The 20,378-nt window shown below is 35.7% G+C and overlaps 1 protein-coding gene across 1 annotated transcript in view; it reads left to right on the plus strand.

Moving 5' to 3' along the window:
* Positions 1–20,378, plus strand: part of LAMB1 (laminin subunit beta 1) — an 88,122-nt gene that overhangs the window by 58,036 nt on the left and 9,708 nt on the right. The window contains exons 25-27 of the mRNA XM_074268335.1: positions 14,298–14,667; positions 17,432–17,616; positions 18,607–18,848. Coding sequence (XP_074124436.1) covers positions 14,298–14,667; positions 17,432–17,616; positions 18,607–18,848 — 797 coding nt within the window. The remainder of the gene's footprint in view (positions 1–14,297; positions 14,668–17,431; positions 17,617–18,606; positions 18,849–20,378) is intronic.

Consider the following 20,378-nt stretch of genomic DNA (forward strand, 5'->3'; position numbering starts at 1 on the left):
CCAATATATGTCAAACATGTGCAATTCTTCCATACATATTTCCACAACAGTCATGCTGCACAAGAAAAATTAGAAAGAAAACAAAATGCAAGCAAACAACAACAACAACAAAGAAAATACTATGTTGTGATCCACACACAATCCCTACAGTCCATGGCTCTCTCCATCACATGACCATTGGAATTGGCCTTCATGCTTATTTTAGCCAGTTTGGGTATTGAAGTGGGGAATCCTTATCCAGTGTGTTCTACTTCAATTGTTTTCACCCTTGTGTTGGTCCTGACCAACACAATAAAAAGGGAAGCCTGGCTTTTTCTAGGAATAGAAATCTTCTAGATTAGGATGAGTTTGTGCAGTTATTCATACTTCTAAGAACTCCTTAAAATAAATAGTTAAAATTTACATCTCTAGATGACTCAATGGATGGAGTACTACCTTAGTTAGGAAGATCTGAGTTCAAATTTAGCTTCAGACTTGGAATAGTTGTGTGAGGCAAATGATAATCTCTTTCAGATCCAGTAACTTCACTTGTAAACTGAGGATAATAATAATGCCATCCTCAGAGGGTTGTTGTAAGGATCGATGAGATGATATATGTAGACTGCCTTTGTAAACCTTAAAGTTGATGTGTAAATGGTAGCTATTGTTGTTGTTGTCATCATTATCATTATTTGTGGTTTCTCAAAAATTGGAGTACAGTTTTTGTTATTACTTTTCCCTGAGTTTTAGGGATGGCTCATCAAAGCCCAGGCCAAGGCTTTGATTCAAATATAATTCAGTCAGGAGATTATCAGTAATGACTTTCCCAGCAGATGGGACAATACACCGACCTAATTAAATCAGAATTTTGTGCTTTTGGTGGTTTTTCCCCCCATAATAAACACCTGAAGATGAACAGAAGCAAATGCTTATATATTTTGACTTAGTTTATTGATTGAGCAGTCTTTTCTAAAAAAAAAAAAAAAAACAAACAAACAAACAAAACCAAAGAGAGATAATGGAGAGAGAAAATATTTCCCTGACCTCTAAATCTATTCATAGTTAGGAAACTGAAGCCTAATTTCTGAAGTTGTGAACGGTAGTAATGAAGTGAATGAGAAACAACTGTTGGTAGTGAGCAGGCATCAAGCACAAAATAAGACTGGAAATTAATTTTTTTTCTACAAGGTTACAATGAGATTTTCCTGAAGATGTTGGACATTGTTGTAAAGGTAATCAAGCTTTACACTAAATGTATAGGTCTTGTCACTTTAGATCAGATTATATTTTTTTGCTTGAAACATGCCTAAAAATGGACCAGATGTAAAAGTAGATGACAAAATAATCTATCCCAGTTAATTTAATTATAAACAGTAGCCTGATATCAATTGAATATTTCTTTTTCTGGATCTATGTGTATGAATTAGACCCAGAGAAGTCTTAAAATCCCCCATTGCAGGAAGAATACATATAACTTTGGCCTTAGTACTTATGATCTTCTAGTAGTATTGATCTCCATGATCCCTGTCTCACCCCTAGTTGCAAGGCTCTCTAATCTCTTCAATGATATTAGTGTAGGCTAGAAAATATTTAGAATGTCTTTCACTCTAAGAACACTCCCAGAGATCCTGTCCAATTCTATATGGGCCATGACTCAAGAAGACCTTCTTCCTTCAAATTCTAGAAACCCCTTTCTCTTCTATAAAGTATGAGAGTAAATATGTGCCTACTTACATCATTTAGAAGTTGCTCTGCTGCTATAATAGTTATATTGATATAGTACTTTGAGATTTACAAAATGCTTTGCAAATATGTTGTCAATTTATCCTCAAAGCAATGCAGGTAGGTATTATAATTATTCCCATTTTACCAATGAGAAAACTGAGGCAGATAGAGGTTAATTGAGTTCTGCGGGGTTGTACAACTAATAAGTGTCTGAAGCAACATTTGAACTGAGGTTTTCCTGACTCCAGATCCAGCATTCAATGTGCCACTGAAATGATTCAGCCACTATTTATCTTTGTGTCTGAATTATTATAGTATGGTAGTCTACAAATCACAGGGCAGGACAGTGAGAATTGAGTCAACCATGCTGGATTTCATTAATGGCAACTAATCTTTTCCTTGGTTAGATAGAATACAAAAGGAGAAAAAGCAGTCCTGATTAGTCATTAGGAAAATGCAGAAGGCTGGAGAAATCAGAGTTCACAAACCTTTACTAATAGTTGGAAAGTGGCAATAGGAAAAGGGGGAAAGAAAGCTGTTTAGGAAAAAGGGAAGAGAGAGAAGGGAATGACCAAAAAAAACATTAAAGATCACAGATTATCTAAGGAGTGACGTATACTACTTGCCGGTCATAGATATTAGATAGCAGTTTGAAGCCAGAAGGTGAAAGGGATGAAAACATAAGAGCAACACTTGTGCTTGGCTTGTTAAATTCTATGATTAATTATAAAATGAAGTTCAGCAGATGTTATTAAAGTCTACCTGTGCCAAAGCACTCACATATAATTCTCTGGTCTTAAATCTCATCCCCTATTCTTTATTTCATCTTAAGTATTTAATGTGCAAACCTAAAACTTCTGATGCCACAGAGTTAACTTTATGTTTATAGAAGAATTTAAATCAATAGTTAATTATTCTCTTTTCAGGATGGGGAATAGAGCATAGTTATGCAAAAGAAAAATACGTTAGACCTCAAATTTTAAAATTGCTGAATGGTATTATTGTATAAATGGTTTAGTATTTTCGGACAATCGTGCCAAGTCCGAACAAAACCCATTTTGTGCTACAGTAGAGAGAGAGAACTTTATCCACCCACCACTGAATGTGCTAAAGAAAGAGCTTAGCTTAAGGCTTTTTATTTATTCTGCCTTCTTAGGAGTCAAGTGATTACAGTAAATAATATCTCCATGTAGATTAAGAAGTAGCAGAAGGAAGACAGTTAAAAGCTCAACATCTAAAGTTTTAAAATCCCTTTTTACCCATTCATTTTAGGTGGGATTAATAAGTCTCACCATGTGAGTAAGCTGATATCATTACATTATCTGTCCCTTTCTCCTCAAACCCATCCTTCCTCCCAATCTATATCTTTCCACTGGACCTAGACAGCTCTGGAGGAGAAAGTAGATTGGTGACTTTCCATAGCCCTCCCCACCTTAAAAAGGTTCACTTACATGTTATGACATCATCTCCTAATGTCATGGTCCTCAAGAACAAGAGACAACAATTCTTCCAAACTTACCTTTTAATGTTGAAGGCAACATTATCCTTGTCATCACCCAGGTTGACAATTTTGGTGCTATTTCTCATCTCTGACTATTCAGTCAGTTGCCAAAACTTAACCTTTATGCCTCCACAACATTTTTCTCATTCCTCTCCTTCTCTTTGCATAGTCACCACAGACCTTCACCACTTCTTACCCAGATTTTTGAGATATTCTTCTATTCTCTCCCTGTCTCAAATCTTCTCTTCTTTCCAATTCATCTTCCACAACTGTCCCACTGACTTTCCTAAATAGCAAATCTGGCATGTCATTCCCCTATCTAGTGAATTTCAGTGACTCTGTATTGACCTTAGGGAGTCAAATGTTATTTTATCTTTTTGAAATTACTGTTGTGTTTAAATTTTATAATGTACATAATTATCCATACAATAATATTTCTATCTAATTTGTAAATAAAGAAATATATAAATAGGGAGGACACATGCTCATTTTTTACATTATTGATGTGGTGGGGCAGCTAGGTGGCGCAGTGGATAGAGCACCAGCCTTGAATTCAGGAGAACCCGAGTTCAAATCTGGTCTCAGATATTTAACACTTCCTAGCTGTGTGACCCTGGGCAAGTCACTTAACCCCAGGGGGAAAAAAAAAAAGATACATTATTGATGTTGTGCCCAATCAAAAATGTTTGGAAACCAGTTTGAATGTAGAAATTAACTTTAAAAAAAATTGGCCAGGTTAGGAATGATTTTGGCCACTTGATCTATGAAACAGCCAAAAAATACAAAGTGTACCTTAGTCCTATTAATATCTTCTGTGATGCTCAAATGGCTGAAAAGAGAGTGCAAATAAGACTAAAGATCACAGAGATCTTAGACTGTCTCTAAATTCATTTTGTTTTCTTCCAACAACTGAATTGACCACCCTCCTAAAGAAACTGAATCATAAACAATATTAAATTATTATATACCTACTATGTGCACAACTCTGTTTTATTGTTGTTTAGTCATTTCAGTCATGTCTTACTATTTGTGACCTTTTGAGGAGTTCCCTTGGCATAGATAATGAAATGGTTTGCAATCTCCTTTTCCAGAGTATCCCCTTTTTACAAATGAGGAACTGATGCAAATAGATGTTAAGCAATTTGCCGAGGGTCATACAGCTAGCAAGTGTCTGAGGCTAGATTTTAGCCTAGATCTTTGGAACTTCAGTGTTTTACACTACCCCACCTAGCTGCCCCACAATCTAGACAAAAACAGAAGACTACTTGCTTTCCAAAAACTTACATTCTATTGAGTACTCCCAATCATGAAAGCAAAAGTTATAAAGAAATTATGGCTAAATGGAAGATGACTTAAAGATTTCCAGATAAGCAGTCAGGGGAGTTTGCCTTATTGAATGTCCAAAGGCAAGAAGAAAGCATTTTTCAGTGTTTAGTATGAGAGTAAGCTAGTAGACCATTGTTGAAACAATTGCAATTAATGTTTTCCTATTTGTAGAAAACAAATCAAGAAATTGTATGAGTCAATAAACATTTATTAATGTTCTTCTATGTGTCAGGCACTGTGCACACTAAGCACTGGAGATAAAAATATGAAAAAAAGAAAAAATATCTACCCTCAAGGTTATAGTTCTAATTGAGGGAAGACAATACTCAAAAATAACCTGAAAAGAGAGGTAGAGTGGGGAAGGTATCTGTGATTTAGGGTTGCTGGTGTGAAAGGAAGAAATGGCTGGCCCTGCTTAAAATGGAAGCTTTGGCAGTCTTTCCACTGTGCCCATCAATCAGAAGGGTGGAGAGTACCGATGAGGTGTGAGTACCAAGGCTGATAGTCAGATTCTCAGGGTCATGATAGAGAAGTCAACAATCACTATGAATTCAAAAGAATACTCCAAACTAAATCAACTTATTTTTGCATCAGAGTCATGGACTATCAAAGCATAATCATAGAAAAGAAATGTTGGAAAATGTGATTTTTAATTAAGGAGTAAAAGAGGCTAATGGCTTGTAAATTACTGAGAAAACTTACTTCTGTTCATCATGAATAATTTATTCAAAAAGAAACTCCAGCTTCACTGAAGGTGGCAAGTACCTATTGACATAATTTAAAATGTAGTTGTCTTGGCAAGAAACCGGTAAAGAGATAGTAGCTATTACATAAATCAGCTTTCATTGTGCAATCATACTGCATGTACTAGTTAGAACAAAAATCAAAATAAACCCCAATTTAATAGAAAATAATAAAATGAAAAGAAGTGAGTGATTTTGATTACAACAGCTTTATCACAACCTGTTGAAGTAAGGTATCACTTATGGAAAATGGATACAATTAAAAATGTCAACTATGATTTTCATTACTTGTTAGAGAAATTTGACTACAAAAGGCCACCAAAATGAAGCAGAAAGTGTTGTTGTTTTTTTTTTAATTTCCCTGGTCTCCTACACCTAAATTACCTCATCAGGCAGAGAGAGATGGAAGGTAAAACTATTTACAGTACAAATTTATTCATAAAACATTTACAGAGGATGATAGAAAACAGAAGCTATCTTTGTCAGTGATGAAATGAGGATGCCATATTGGAATGCTGTCACCTCAGTACCTTAAAGAAGGAAAGATAATGATTATTGTAGTTTAAGAGAAAAAACATACTTATATTGACAAAAAGAAATTTGAATTTTTGGGATTTTTTTTGTCATCTAGACCAATAGGTTTCCAAAATGGCAAAGATGGCTTGACCTGGATGTGGGGGCAGGGGAAAGGTGGCAAACACATTTTATAATATATTAATTGTTGAATAAATACCAGTAAGTAAGTTATTTGACTTTTTAGCATTCCCCACCACCACTGCTCTTCAACCTTCTTTATATATATTTTAAAAGGCATAATAAGCTCTGTTGACCAAGGTCACAGTGATAACATTTTTAAGGGGTGGAGAGGCTTGGTGATTGTTTGTGTATTTGGAAATAACTAAAAGAAATTTTTTTGAGAAATTTGAAATGATTATATATCTAAACATGCAAATGAAATTAATTTTTGTATATTATGTCTGAATAATTATGTTCATTTCTGTCCAGCAAACATTATGTGTTGGAATAAATAGACCTAAGACAGACTGGATACAACTTCAAATACCCTGATTGAATTTCCAAGATGCTAAATTCTTAGAATATATTTCCGTGTCCTTTAAATATAATGACAACATATACTGACTAGTTTAGCCTTTCTGACAGTTCTGCCCAAACAACTTGACTTCTTCTCTACTTGTAAATAGATATTCTGGTTTGTGTTCTTACACACATTGTAAATGTTTCATTACTCTTCTCCCCAATGTCTTACATTAATTCATTTGGCCAAACTAATGACCTGACTACTGGTCATATTAGATTTGTCATATTTAGAGCAAACCCTCCATCAATGCAAGTCACCTGATAGCATATTTCTGACAAACATTTGTTACTATAATGGAGGGGTAGGTAATCCTTTTGCTGTTTGGATATTTATAACATTTGTGGGCCATACAAAATTATCAACTTAAAAACTCAAGCAGTGGGAGCTTTCAGCTCATCATTGCCTATGATTGCTTTGGAAGGGTCAGATCAAATGATTTCACGGGCCAGATGTTGCCCACTCCTGCTGTAACATAATGGATTGTAAATTCCATAAAGACAGATACCATATCTTACCTAATGTGTCTCTGTCAGCACTTAGGACAATGCTCTGCCCATAATATGTGCTAATTTATATTTTTAATTAAGTTTGTTGAATAAAATAAAACATAATACTATAACAAAATAAAAGGAAAAATGAGAGGCAGCATTGAAAGAAATTAGATTTGTATCAGATGACTTACATTCAAAACCTTAGCTCCATCGTGTATTTTCCTGAGGAAAACCTTAATTTTATCATCTATAAAAATGTAGGAGTTGGGACTTAATGACTTTTGAGGTACCTTCCAGACTTAAATCTATGAACTTGTGAGCTATTTAATTAAATATTGTTTAATGGAGGACTAGTCTCTACTCTTCCATTATCATTTAGGGCCCAAGGTTATTTCTTACAACGCTTCCTTCCTACATACCTATATTCACTAGCATTTTTGCAATCAGTTTTAAAGATGAAAAGCATAAAGACCACATCTGATATGACTCCTTCATAAGACTGGTCAGCATCTGCTATCATTCAGATTCTTCATTTATGAAATGAAGAGGATGTTCTGACTTCCCTTTCAGCTATATCTTTGGCCTAGTTTGGACAGAGCCAGAGGATAGCTGTGGCCTGTGTAAGAGAGGGTCACTGGCATGGAGAGGGAAAGAGTCCCCAAAGGGGAAAAATTTGTATCTCCTCTGAGCCAGCCCTGTTTGTTGTTCATCCTTAACATCATTCAAATCACCTTGTTCTTGGCTGCAGTCTCCCACTGAAGTACCAGTTACCTGATACTATTATCCGGTACTCTGATCCTTAAAAGTTCCTTTTTCATTCTCCTTTACCTGTTAGAGGTGGCTAGGTAAGAAAGAATTCGAGTTCATGTCTGGTCTCAGACATTTATTAACTGAGTGATGCTGGGCAAGCTAGGTAACCTCTCTATCTGCTTCAGTTTCCTTAATTGCAAAATGGAAGTCAAATGGAAAGCATTGACACAGTGGTTGGCACATAATAGATGCTTTAAAAATTTCCCCCTCTCCATCTTTTCCTCCTTCTCATCTTCCTTCCTTCTTTCTTCTTTCCACCTCTTCCTTCTTTCCTCTCTATAATCTTTTCTTTCTTTTTTTTCTTTCTTCCTTCTCAGAAACATTTAGAGAAAAGAAATTCAACTCAGTTCTTCTTTTTTATGTCATATTATCAATATATCTTTCATTTTCTCTCTTTTTCCTTTATAATACTTTTGTGGAATGGATTAAATGCTAATAAGCAAATACCAAACCTCTCAGTACACAAAGAAGAATAAAAAAGAGGGTTGTATATGAAACTCATCCCCATTAGATTCCACCTAACCTTGTCCATCACATCTAAGTGGTCCTTTTTCAGTCAGCCCATGGGCTATGCTCATTATACTGACATTTTCCTTTTTGTCAAAGTGAATCAATTTAATTCTGTACCAAATAACCCTACTCTTTTAAAGCAAGCACGCTGCTGTGTATTAATTTACATTTATCCTATCTTTGCCCCTTTTGTGAACTCCAAGAACAGAAGAAAATCACTTATGTCAATCATTCTACTTATTGAAGCCCATTTACAGCTTTAGACCCACTGGAGCAAGCTTTTCAGTATAATTTTAGCGTCTATGGTATTTTAAGTGCCAACTGTAAACTGAGCATTCTACTTAACCTCCATGAAAATATGATTTTCATTGAAAAGACTGGTAATTATTCCTCTTACAAAGACTACTTACCCTCCCAGTGACCCAATTGGAAAGGCATTTCTAGAAATGGGATAAGCAAAGAAATGATTCTATATCTGTAATAGCTTTTCATCCCTGTCCCTGGTGATATTAAAGTATGATGCTTTTTAGGATAGTCATTAGGTCACCTCTCAAAATAAGCTCAATATCAACTGTTAACATTAGTTGAACTGTGTCCCAGCCATCTGTAGAATTTGACTCTGGCTTTTCAAGTGTGAAGTTCTAGGGAATTCAGCTGCCTCAAGAGGACCTGAGCTCTGGCTTCCCTTTGGAATACTTGCCTAGACATATCTTCCCCAGAACAGATGCCGCAATAGATCCTTAATGCTGGCAGCATTTCATGGGAGGAATCCATTCTTGGCAAGTAACCATCGTTTTTAAATCCCATAATATTGAACTGGTATTCTCCCACCAAAGATAGAATTACAGCTTCTAGAGAAGTTGACAACATGGAAATATAAAGCAGTGTAACAAAGGCGAGTTCTTTTATGGGAAAATTCAAAAATAAAATCAACACACAGGCAAATCCCATAACTCAGGCTAATAGACAGCAAAAAGTTGGAGACAGGGACCGGATCTGTGCTTACGTTGGTGTGGAGAATGGGTCCTATACCATTCCCAGGTGAGAGAACTCCCTTTACCAAGGCATGTTGGCAATCTCTGCCACTTAGAATCAGAGAGATGCCTGCTGCCTTACCTGATGCCATGTGGCCCACATTTTCATAACCCTAGGCTTCCTCACTCAGTGTCCGCCATCTACTATGTGATAAAACTCATTGAATTCATAGGATCAGAGATTTATACCTCTCATATGCAAAGATATTAAGTGACTTGCTGAAGTTCACACAGCTCAAATGTCTCAAGTGGGATTCAAATCCAGGTCTCTCAGACTCCAGGTGTTTTAACACTGCCTCTTCTTTCCATTATAGGAAGGAAGGAAGGAAGGAAGGAAGGAAGGAAGGAAGGAAGGAAGGAAGGAAGGAAGGAAGGAAGGAAGGAAGGAAGGAAGGAAGGAAGGAAGGAGAGAGAAGGGGATAGAGAAAGAGGGGGAGGGGAAGGAAGGTATTTTCTGTATGAATTAATAGTATAAAAATTTATAAATGGAATAAATTGTTTAAATTACTTGATCAAATTACATAAGCACTTTAGAAATCTTTATTCTGTTGCTATTTAGATATATGATGTTAGGAAAACTCTTTAACATCATCTATAAAATTAAAGTTTGAACTCAGTAATAAAATCCCTTCTAACTCTAATACTTTGTGGGATGTCCATCTACTTTATATATCTGTCATTTAAATTACAAATTCTGATACATTTGTAAAGCTGGTACCCCAAGCATTTATGGTTTCTGTATATGTCCGAAAATAATAAAATTATTATTACTGAGGCAGCTAGATGGTTCAGTGGATATAGTGTTGGGCCTCAGCACATCAGGAAAACTTGAGTTCAAATCCAGCCTCAAAAACTTCCTATTTGTGTAATAATGGGCAAGTCATTTAATCAATTTGTTTTAATCCACTGGAGAAGAAAATGGCAAACCACTCCTATATCTTTGCCAAGGAAACACCGTGGACCATGTTGGTGTGCTATATAAGAGTTTGACATGACAGCCAAACAACAACAAACAAAACTCTATTTGTTTAATATCATACTCTCTCGAGATTTTTCACTGTTCAATAATAATGCTATTTTTTGAAGCTGAGTTCAAATTCAGGCTCAGATACTTAACAGCTATATGATTATGATAAATCACTTAACCTATCCAAACTAATTTTCACATCTGTAAAATGAGGGAATTAAAAAGGTTGATAATAATAGCACTTACCACATAAAATGTGATATTTATAAAGCACTTTTATATTATCACATAAATGCTAGCTATCATTATTGTTGTTATCATCGGTGATGCTTTATTATAGGCAGAAATTAGAAAAGCAGCATAATATAGGGGATAATGTGATTGTTAGGTCCCATCAAATTAGATATTTATAAAGGACTTATCACAGTGTCATCATATAATAGTTCCCTTCTTATCTCTGTCACACTAATTTGCAAAGCATTTGTCCTTCAGTTTTCTCATCTTCAAAATGGGGATAACAATAATTAGAGTAGTTGTTTTACGGGGTTATTGTGTAAAAGTTCAAAAGAGATAATGATCATGGATCATAAAGATGTAGGGATGTTAGAGGTCATTTAGTCTCATCTATCCCTACCCAATGTACAGATAAGGAAACAGATATAAAAAGGTCAAGGAATTTGCTTAAAGAATATAAAATTCATGTTAGAGATTAACTGGGCTAATCACTCTCCACTGTAGCATGCAGTCTACTAGTAATGTATGTAAAACAGCTTGCAAATTTGAAAGCACTATACAAATATGAACTCTTGTTTCATTATGATGATGATGAGGTTAATTTTATTCTTTATACATTTCTATAAAAATAAAGAAATGGGCCTTTTTTCTCTTCATTTCTTCAGATACCAGTATGTCATTTTCATTATTCAGATGTTTTTAATCAAATGCCAAACCTTTGCACATTTCATTGCCTTTTCAATTTTCATATTTTAAAAAATTCTATTTAAGTATTGTCACACTTGAGAGGATGATTTCTTTCCAACTGCCAATGTGATATATGAGATCATTCTCTCAAAGATGGGTTTCCTTTGCAAGGGGGCTTCAGCATCCTAGATTCCTGTTTAATCGCCAAAAGATTATCTGTACCATGACTGAAATCTGTCATCCTCCTCTCCCAGTGAAGCATGACCAGGGTTATCCTGATCTTCTCAACTGATTAACAGTGTCTTTCACTCATTTGCTTGACTTGCCCAAAAGAAAAGAGCTAGTTTTTTTTTTCTTCAACCAAATTGAGTAACCTTGCTATTTGTTTCATTAAGTGTTGCAGACTATAGTTAGATCTGAAATCTGTTCCTTAATCCATACTAAGAATGTCTGCCCCCCAAAAAACACACACACATACATACACACACAGCTTTTTTAGGAGGTAGGGAAACATGTAACCTAAAAAAGTTAACAGAGAAAATTAACCTTAGAGAGCCCAGAAAAGTAGGAGGAGAAGAGCTTTTTAGTTAAAATCTGTCCATTTAGAAGTGATTTCCAAATCTCAAGGCTAGGTAATGTTATCCACCAAAATGGAGTTCTCATCATGTGCCTTATTCTGCAGAATATCTCCTGCCCTATTTCTATTATGCCATTTAGAGCAGCACATATACAGATAGGCACAAAGAGGTTCTTCCAGATAAGCGGAGTAACCTCCATTTAAATCCTAACCAATAGCTGAGAACACTATGCAAAAGATTCCTTGTCAGAGAGCACATAGTTGGAGACTTTGAATCAAAAGGGTCTGAGGGCAATTAAACTATATTCCACAAAATATTCACTAACTATTCTTTCTTAGACTTTAGCCTTTGGCTTGGTTTAAAAAAAAAAACAAAAACAAAAACAAAAAACAAACTTCTTTGTTGTTAATACTTGTAGTTGACTTTTTAATGTTATAAGTAACCCTTTGACCAGGTATTCCATAGTCTAGTAGAGTAATATAGCTGTTCAGAGTTATTTGCTCTGTTAATATTTTTTACTTTTCTGAATTGATAATAACAATAAATAACTAACATTTATATAGAATTTATTGTGTGCTGGACACTGTGCTAAACTCGTTATGATTAGCTCATTTGAAATTCACGACAATACTGAGAGATATACTGCCTAGCTCCTTCCACTGTTGTTCATGTGGTGTTGTCTTAAAGCCTTACGTTATTCCGGTTATCTTCTTCTGCATAGTCTCCAGATTATCTAGTCCCTTTCTAAAACTATATTATCAAAGGGCAAGGGAATGTGGAATTAATGAGGGCAGTGCACAATTGGACATTCCTGTTCCTACAATCTTCCCATTCTTGTTCCTATTAATTCAGCCCAGGATCACGTTATTTTTTTTTTTTTTTTTGGACTGCTGTGTTACACTAGTGACTTAAATTGATTTTGTAGACCACTAAGATCTTTAGATCTTTTTCAGAGTAATTACTATCTATGCTTCCCCCATTTTATACTTGTGAAACTAATATTTGTTTTTGCACACAAGTGCAAGATTTTATATTTATCCCTATTGAATTTCATGTTAGATTCAGCTTGGTGCTCTAGTAAATCAAGATCCTAAGGATATCTCTTGAATCTTTTTCCAAGTCATGATAAATATGATAAAGGGAATAGGGCCAAACACTGATCTCTGGAACACTTCACTGAAGATCTCCTGCCAAAAAACAAAACAAAACAACAACAACAAAAAAAAAAAACCAAAAAAAAAAAAAAAAACATTGAAACACTAGAACTACTCTTTGAGCCCTGCCATCCATTCCAGTTTTGAATCCACCTGATTATATTACGGCCTAATTCTTCTCTTCCATCTTTTTCACAATAATACTATGACATCTAGGTTACACATTGGATAGAATGCTGAGTCAGGAAGACCCGAGTTCAAATTCAGCCGCACATACTTACTAGCTAAACAAGTCTGAACAAGTCACTTGACTTTTTTTCTCAGTTTTTTTTCCTATGTAAAATGAGTTGGAGAAGGAAATAGCAAACCAGTAGTTTGCCAAGAAAACCTTAAATGAGGTCATGAAGAATCAGTCATTCCTGAAAAATGACTGAACAAATGATGATCATCACTAATACTTAAAGTTTTGCAAAGTACTTTATAAATATGATCTCATTTTATCCTCACAACAATCCTGAGAAGTAGGTGTTATTATTATCCCCATTTTCCAGGTGACAGTACTGAAGGACGACTCACAGAAGGAAGCTAAATAAGAGTCAGGTAGAAAGATATTCAACACAGGTGTAGTGAAGAAGGCCCAGAATAGGACAGCCACATAAGAAAGTCTCTGAGCCAAGCTCCCCGCCTTAAGTGGAAGTTTTGGAGTTCGTAGCTGCACCCTCCAATCATAGGGGCAGAGATAGAGTCCCAAAGCTGATAGGCTTTTCTTACCAAAGATGATGAGCTAGAAGTTTCAGTAATTAAAGTCCTAATAAAGAGCAAGTGTGGAAGAAATCCAGATACTTAGTTGGAGCTAAAATTTTTTTGAGCAAAGAGCACAAGGTTTTACATTATATTCTTTTAATATTGAAGTCAAGGAGAAAGGAAAGTCTTTTTGCTTTTTAAAGTTCAGATAAGTTCCTTCATTCAAGTGCCAGCATCATTTTTATAATCATAGTCTTACAAGTGTGCTGTAGAGAAAGAAGACTGGATTTGAAGCCAGAAGATTGGGCTTCAGATCTTGGCTTTGCCACCCTACTCCAGGGCAATCTTAAGCAAGTAACTTGATCTCTTTGGGTCTCAGTTTCCTTATTTATAAAAATGAGTAAGTTGAACTTAGTGCCATTCTTAAGTCCCTCTCAACTCTAAATTTTTATGGTTCTTTGATCATAGAAAAATACACTTACAATTTTTAAAACCAAAGTGCTCAAGTCCCTAGGGAAATGATTCAACTGTATTGTGTCCCTAAAAAGTTGTCCCAATTAATTTTTAGTGTTGAAGTTATCCCAGGATTCCTTTATTGTTCTTTATCTGGTCCTGCATCTAGCCATCTGTAAAGACTCTTCTTTCTTGTGGGGGTTTCATGTGATGCCTTCTGCTGTTGTACATAATTTTTGATACCTTTTTTTCCTCTTTCTAGCTTGTGACTGTGACCCCAGAGGGATCGAGACACGTCAGTGTGACCAGTCCACAGGCCAGTGTGTTTGCATTGAGGGTGTGGAAGGGGCACGCTGTGACAAGTGTACCCGTGGGTATTCAGGCATCTTCCCTGATTGCACTCCCTGCCACCAGTGTTTTGCATTGTGGGATGTCATCATCTCTGAGTTGACCAACAGGACCCACAAATTCCTGGAGAAAGCAAAGGCCTTGAAAATCAGTGGTGTGATTGGGCCTTACCGAGAGACAGTTGACTCTGTGGAAAGGAAAGTCAATGAGATAAAAAGTATACTTGCCCAGAGCCCAGCTGCAGAACCCCTGAAGAATATTGGAAACCTCTTTGAGGAGGCAGAGTGAGTAATTTCTGAGTGGTGGGAATAGTTCATACTATTACTTCAATCTTAGACAAAAACCAAAAAGTTGCCAGGAAACTCCTTACCTATTTTTTTTTTTAAGAACCACATTTTTAGTAAGTATCACTCTTTTAAATACATATTGCCTTCAAAGTACAGGAGTAAAAAGTTTTCAAAAATGGACAGACCTAGTAAAAGAGAATTAAATCATGTGAGAATAGGATAAAAGTATATATTATCTTATCTAAGCCAAGATATTTTTAGTATGCCCAAAGACGAGATGAAAACCTGAAATTTTTATTCAAATTTTTATCTTAAAATCTGCCATTTGTCCACCTCTCAAAAGTCCACTGATCATTAAGTATGAAGGAGGAGGATTATCCTAGGGCCTGATTAAGCATTTATTAAGCACTTACTATATGCCAAAAAATGCTAATTCACATTTATATAATGCTTTTAAGATTTGTAAGTGCTTTATGTGGATCTCATTTGAGGCCCATGATAACCCAGTTTCATTATCTATAAAATAATCTCTCAGGCTCCTTCCAGCTCTGATATGCTTTGATTCTATAATTTTTCATTCAGCCTTATAGAATGTCTATAAACACCAAGTGACCTAATTGACTTGTTAAAATATAACATGCCAGAGATCCAGGAATGGAGCAGTGATCTCTGAATTGCCAGACCAGAATTCTGTCTATGGGACCAGATTATTAATCAAGGGAGTCATCAGATGTTCTGTGTAAATCATTAATGCACTTAAAGGAGAAATTTACTTCAATGTGGCTCCTAAAGTGGTTTTATCCCTTGGAATGTAATAGTGACAAGTTTTTTGAAAAGCAGCTTTCCCATTGCCAGCCCATGAACTCAAAGATTCTTCTGTGATTTCTAGTTTTCCTCTGAGGAAAGAACACAATCTGTTATTCTATGAGAGGATGCCAGGAGGTCTGTTACAGGACTACATTTTTTCTAACAGCTATAATTCTTCATGCTGCATTTGCCTAACTAGTTATGGTCTGATCTTCTCAAGAAAAAAAAAATCTATTGATGTGCTTCAAGGCTAGACTGACAAAAAATGTATATTTTGAGCACTAAGGTTAATTCTTCATTTAAAATTAGTTTTCCACAAAAACATGCTGCAAAGACTTATGAGGCCCCAAAAGAAATGTAATAAATAGGCTCTCTGGTAAAGGTAGCTTGTTGAATTATGTGTACATGTAGATAAATACATACCTATCCTAAGCCTGACCATTCTGTTTCAAAAGAAAATATGAGACACCATTGTTTTTTTCTTTAAAGTTAGCAATCTTTTCATCTTTCTTTTTGCCTTATATATATATCTCAATATCTGAGAACACTACATTCTTTTCTCTGTAAAGTCTTACAGCATTCTTCTACTCTTAAAGAGCTGTTTGTTTGGGTAGGAACAAAGGAAGTTATATGGGGCTCTGTTTGAAGGGAAGGAAAAAAAGTCTAGTTTTACTGCCACTTACTGGTCTTTCTAGAGGTGGGATGTATGGCTTCCTCCCCATATGCTCCATCTTGAAAGCACTGTTGGCAGAAAGTTCTCTGGGAGCTCTGAGAAGAGTTTTTTTTTTTTTGAATGGAGGTACAGTTTAACAATGGAGTCTATTATGTCACTTGAGTTTGTAGCAATAAAAATATGCATTTGTAATTATGTGGGATGTGAAACAAATTATGTATGGTTTTGGTTATTCCACACTCTGACATATGCTGTTGCTGTGGTACAAGAGTATGACAGTAGTATTTTGGAATTTGTCTTAAATGGTTAATCTTCACAAGACAGCTGGGTTGGAGCTTTTTATTTTGTTTTTCTTCAAAGAATTGGCATTTTTGGAGGGAAGAAAATAAAACCATTGAAAGATTTTAGAATAATCTTATATGATAGCAAAGTAGCATGGCATAGGAAGAGAGCCAACTTCAGAATCTGGAACCATAAGAAATTAAGAGTTAGAAGGAAATTTGGACATTATCATATCCAACTCAATCCTTTTACAGATGAAGAAACTGAGGTTCAGAGAGGTTGTGACTTGCCTAATATCCTAGCATTAATATTAGACATAGGATTCAATTACTTGTGCCATCTAATTTCCCAATTTTAAGTTCTGTTTCTGACCTACACTGGCTATATGCCCTGAAGCAGTTCTGTAAAATTTGAATAAATAGCAGAACAAGTTTGATCTGTGTGTGTAAAGGAATGTTCCTTACCAGGAATTCCTTGAAGCAAAGGTGTCAACCACACCATCTACAACACTTACAAAGGAGGTATGAACCAGATTAAAATGTAATTGGGAAATACTTAGCAAGAAAAATAAAAATGCAATAAAATATAGATATAACTATCGTGTAGTTTTCTAAATCAGTGGGTGCTTTAGTGGCCCCTATTTCTACTTGACAGCACTGCTTTAAATTCTAGACATAGTACAAAAATAGAAAGAGAGAGAATATACAAAACTGGTATTTCAAGGAAGATGAATTGATTTTAATTTAATTGTTTGCTGAGTTGATTTTAATCCTTATCCAGTTGAAAGAACCTCACTACCAGGAAATACTTAAATGTTCATCAGAATTTTGGGAGAGCCATAATTACTCATTTGTGTGCATACTTCCTCTCACAATGCAGACCACAACTTCTGCTCATTCTGCATGACTCTTGGCCATGTTTTCTCCACAGAAAGAATCTATCACAAAAGAAATCAAATTGCATTTATTTTGCTTGAGCAATTATACCTTCTATCCACAGGAAACTAACCAAAGATGTTACAGAAAAAATGTCAGAGGTTGAAGCAAAGTTATCTGACACAGCCTCAAAAAGTAACAGCACAGTCCAAGATCTTGATTCCCTGCAAATGGATGCACAGAGCTTGGACAAAACAGTAAAAGAACTTGCTGAACAACTTGAGTTTATCAAAAACTCAGACATTCGTGGTAAGCATTGTGATTTTGGGGGTGTCAGGGAATTGTTATAAAGAATAATCCAACGCAGAGAAGTTGTTTAAATACCAAACTAATCTTTCCTTTCAGTGACTCACCTCCCCACCTGCTCCACCCCCTATCATAAGAGCTTTCTGTTTTCTTAGCTCTTCTCATCAAGCTTATAGTTTAGATGAGAATGACAAATTCCATATGTCAAATGTGGGAAATGGGGCCCAACAAGTCTAAATGATTTCTCAAAGGCCCCCACAAAGACCAAGTTGGAGGCACAATTTCTGGAGTAAAACTCACATTTCCTGTTTTTCTGGTTAGTGGTTTTAGCTTACCCCCACCCTCCTAGGTTTTTTTGGGTAGGCATCTTCTTGCATAGCTTGGATTAAGTTGATACTTCTACAAGGTCACTTTAAATTTAAGATGTTGCTTAGTCAGGAGTTTTTTGTTTTTGTTGCAAATCCTTAGCTTGTTGACTTTGCGGGCCACTTAGAGGTGCCAAAAACAGCAAAAGAAATCCCAGTCTATGTTATATCACATTACCCATCATTGTTGAGTACACAATCAGCCTTTACAAATGTTAACTTTGGCCCTGTCTACCAAACAGCAGAACATCTGGATGAAAAGTGAAACGTTAAGTCAACCCACCGGATGTTTTATCCACACCATGCCAGCCCTCCAGATGTTTCCAAACATTGAGTATCTTGCATTACATAATAAATTATTCCACATAACTGACTTAATTTTTCACTTTTCATTCAGATGTTCGTCATCATGTGAGCCCAGCTTGAGCATTGTTTGGGAGCAGGGATAGAATGGATGAAAGAATAAATTATGTTTATGAAAGGGAAATTACATGATTCTGTTTGCTCCTTGGGATTTTTTTTTCTCTTCTTTTTTCAAAGAAAATTTCATTTCTTTTTGGAAGAACTATAAGGCAAGACAATACAAGAAATCAACATTAACTTTGAGTATTTTCATATAATCTTATAGGAGCTTTGGACAGTATTACCAAATATTTTCAGATGTCTCTTGAGGCAGAGGAAAGAGTGAATGCCTCCACCACAGATCCCAATAGCACTGTAGAACAGTCCTCCCTTACTCGAAACAAAGTGGAAGACTTAATGATGGAAAGAGAGGCCCAGTTCAGGGAAAAACAGGAGGAACAATCTCGCCTTCTAGATGAACTTGCAGGCAAATTACAGAGTTTGGATCTTTCCGCAGTAGCTGAAGAGGTAAGCTTTGGAGGTTTGGATTTTGTGGCTGTGCTGCCTGAGAAGAAAAATTCATTTCAATTCCACAGACAAGTGGCAATGCTATTTTGTGTCAATGAATTGTACTGAGTACTGGGGATATGATATAAAAATTATATTTAATATGGCACTTTTCATGAATGAATTCCACCACATTCACTGAGCTTTACAGACATTAGTGCAACATCCAAGTAAAATAGATACCCTTGTTTCAGATAGGAAAATGAAGACTCAGAGTGTTTCTATTTCATAAAATCCATTAGTAGACTGGCTAAGTTGTTTTACATTGCAACTGTTTTCAGCATCCTTGTGACCTTTCAGTATTTGCTCCCTACTTCACTAGATTGTTAGCTTTGATTTCATCTGTACAGAGAATTCCCGGGTAGAAATCCCTTCTACCGACTAGATTGGTACCTTCTTTGCTACAGTCTTAGAAAGTTCTCTAAGAGTTTTGAGAGATGAAACGTGCTTGGATTCACAGTTGGTATAAGACAAAGATTTTCTGATTAGGGAGCTGGCTCTCTACTGACTATGCCATAATAGATATTAAAAATAAAAACAGCATTCAGTTGACTAAAATAATGAAAAGCTACAAAATCTTTGGAGAATTCTTATTTTGATGTGACACATGGGGTCTCAGGTTCCAAACTATATGTTATTTTCTACTGCTTTTAAGTGCCAATGGAAACACCATGTATTATCTCTTCTTCAAAACTACTCTTATGAGGTGTGACATTCCTTACTTACAAATGTGGATTCCTAGAACCTCCCTTGAAGTGCAGGAATATATGTTCCTCGTGATTGTTCAGGTACACCTCGTCCTTTATCTCTGCATATATTTGGCTAGAGCGGAGCTGTTCTGTTCTATTTTCCTCTTTACCCTTGTCTCACAGGGTCTCTTGAAACAAAACAGACCTGGGTGAGCTATTTAAATGTCAGGCTGTTTTCCAGTAAAGGATCCTTGGTGCCTCTTTGCTCCTCCTGAATAAAGTTAATGTTTTATGTAATGTTCAGTTTTCTATTTCTCAGGCATTTCATGTGAAATAAACCAAATGTATTTTAGGGCCACTGGTTCATTCTGAATGCAAGAAATGAAATATGCTTAGAAATTTTTCAAATTTAAATGATCAGAATGAAGAAAGAATAGTTCAAAAGAAAAGAGATCTGCAAAATTTTTTGAGGGAAATGGAATCTTCTTTTTCTTGATTTCCAGTTTCTTCTTTTCAGTGTTTGCCATCTATCATCACTTTCTCTTTTCCTACTTACTTATCTCCTCTACTTCCAATCCTCCAAAGAATGAGCCCACATTATCTTTCAGAATCACACTTATATTTATAAAATGGCTTAAGAAAGGCGATAGCACTCAGGTGGTGCTTTCTCAATACATTCATTCCAGGGCTGAATAAGAATGGCAGTCAAGGTGAGTCTCATGTTCACTGCCCTTGGTGGCAGATGTATATGGGGATGAGGGATGGGGGTAGGAATGAAAGCAGCTCTTTGAAAATAATATAT

This window comes from Sminthopsis crassicaudata, chromosome 5 (genome assembly GCF_048593235.1).
Source record: "Sminthopsis crassicaudata isolate SCR6 chromosome 5, ASM4859323v1, whole genome shotgun sequence".
Classification (NCBI taxonomy): Eukaryota; Metazoa; Chordata; class Mammalia; order Dasyuromorphia; family Dasyuridae; genus Sminthopsis; species Sminthopsis crassicaudata.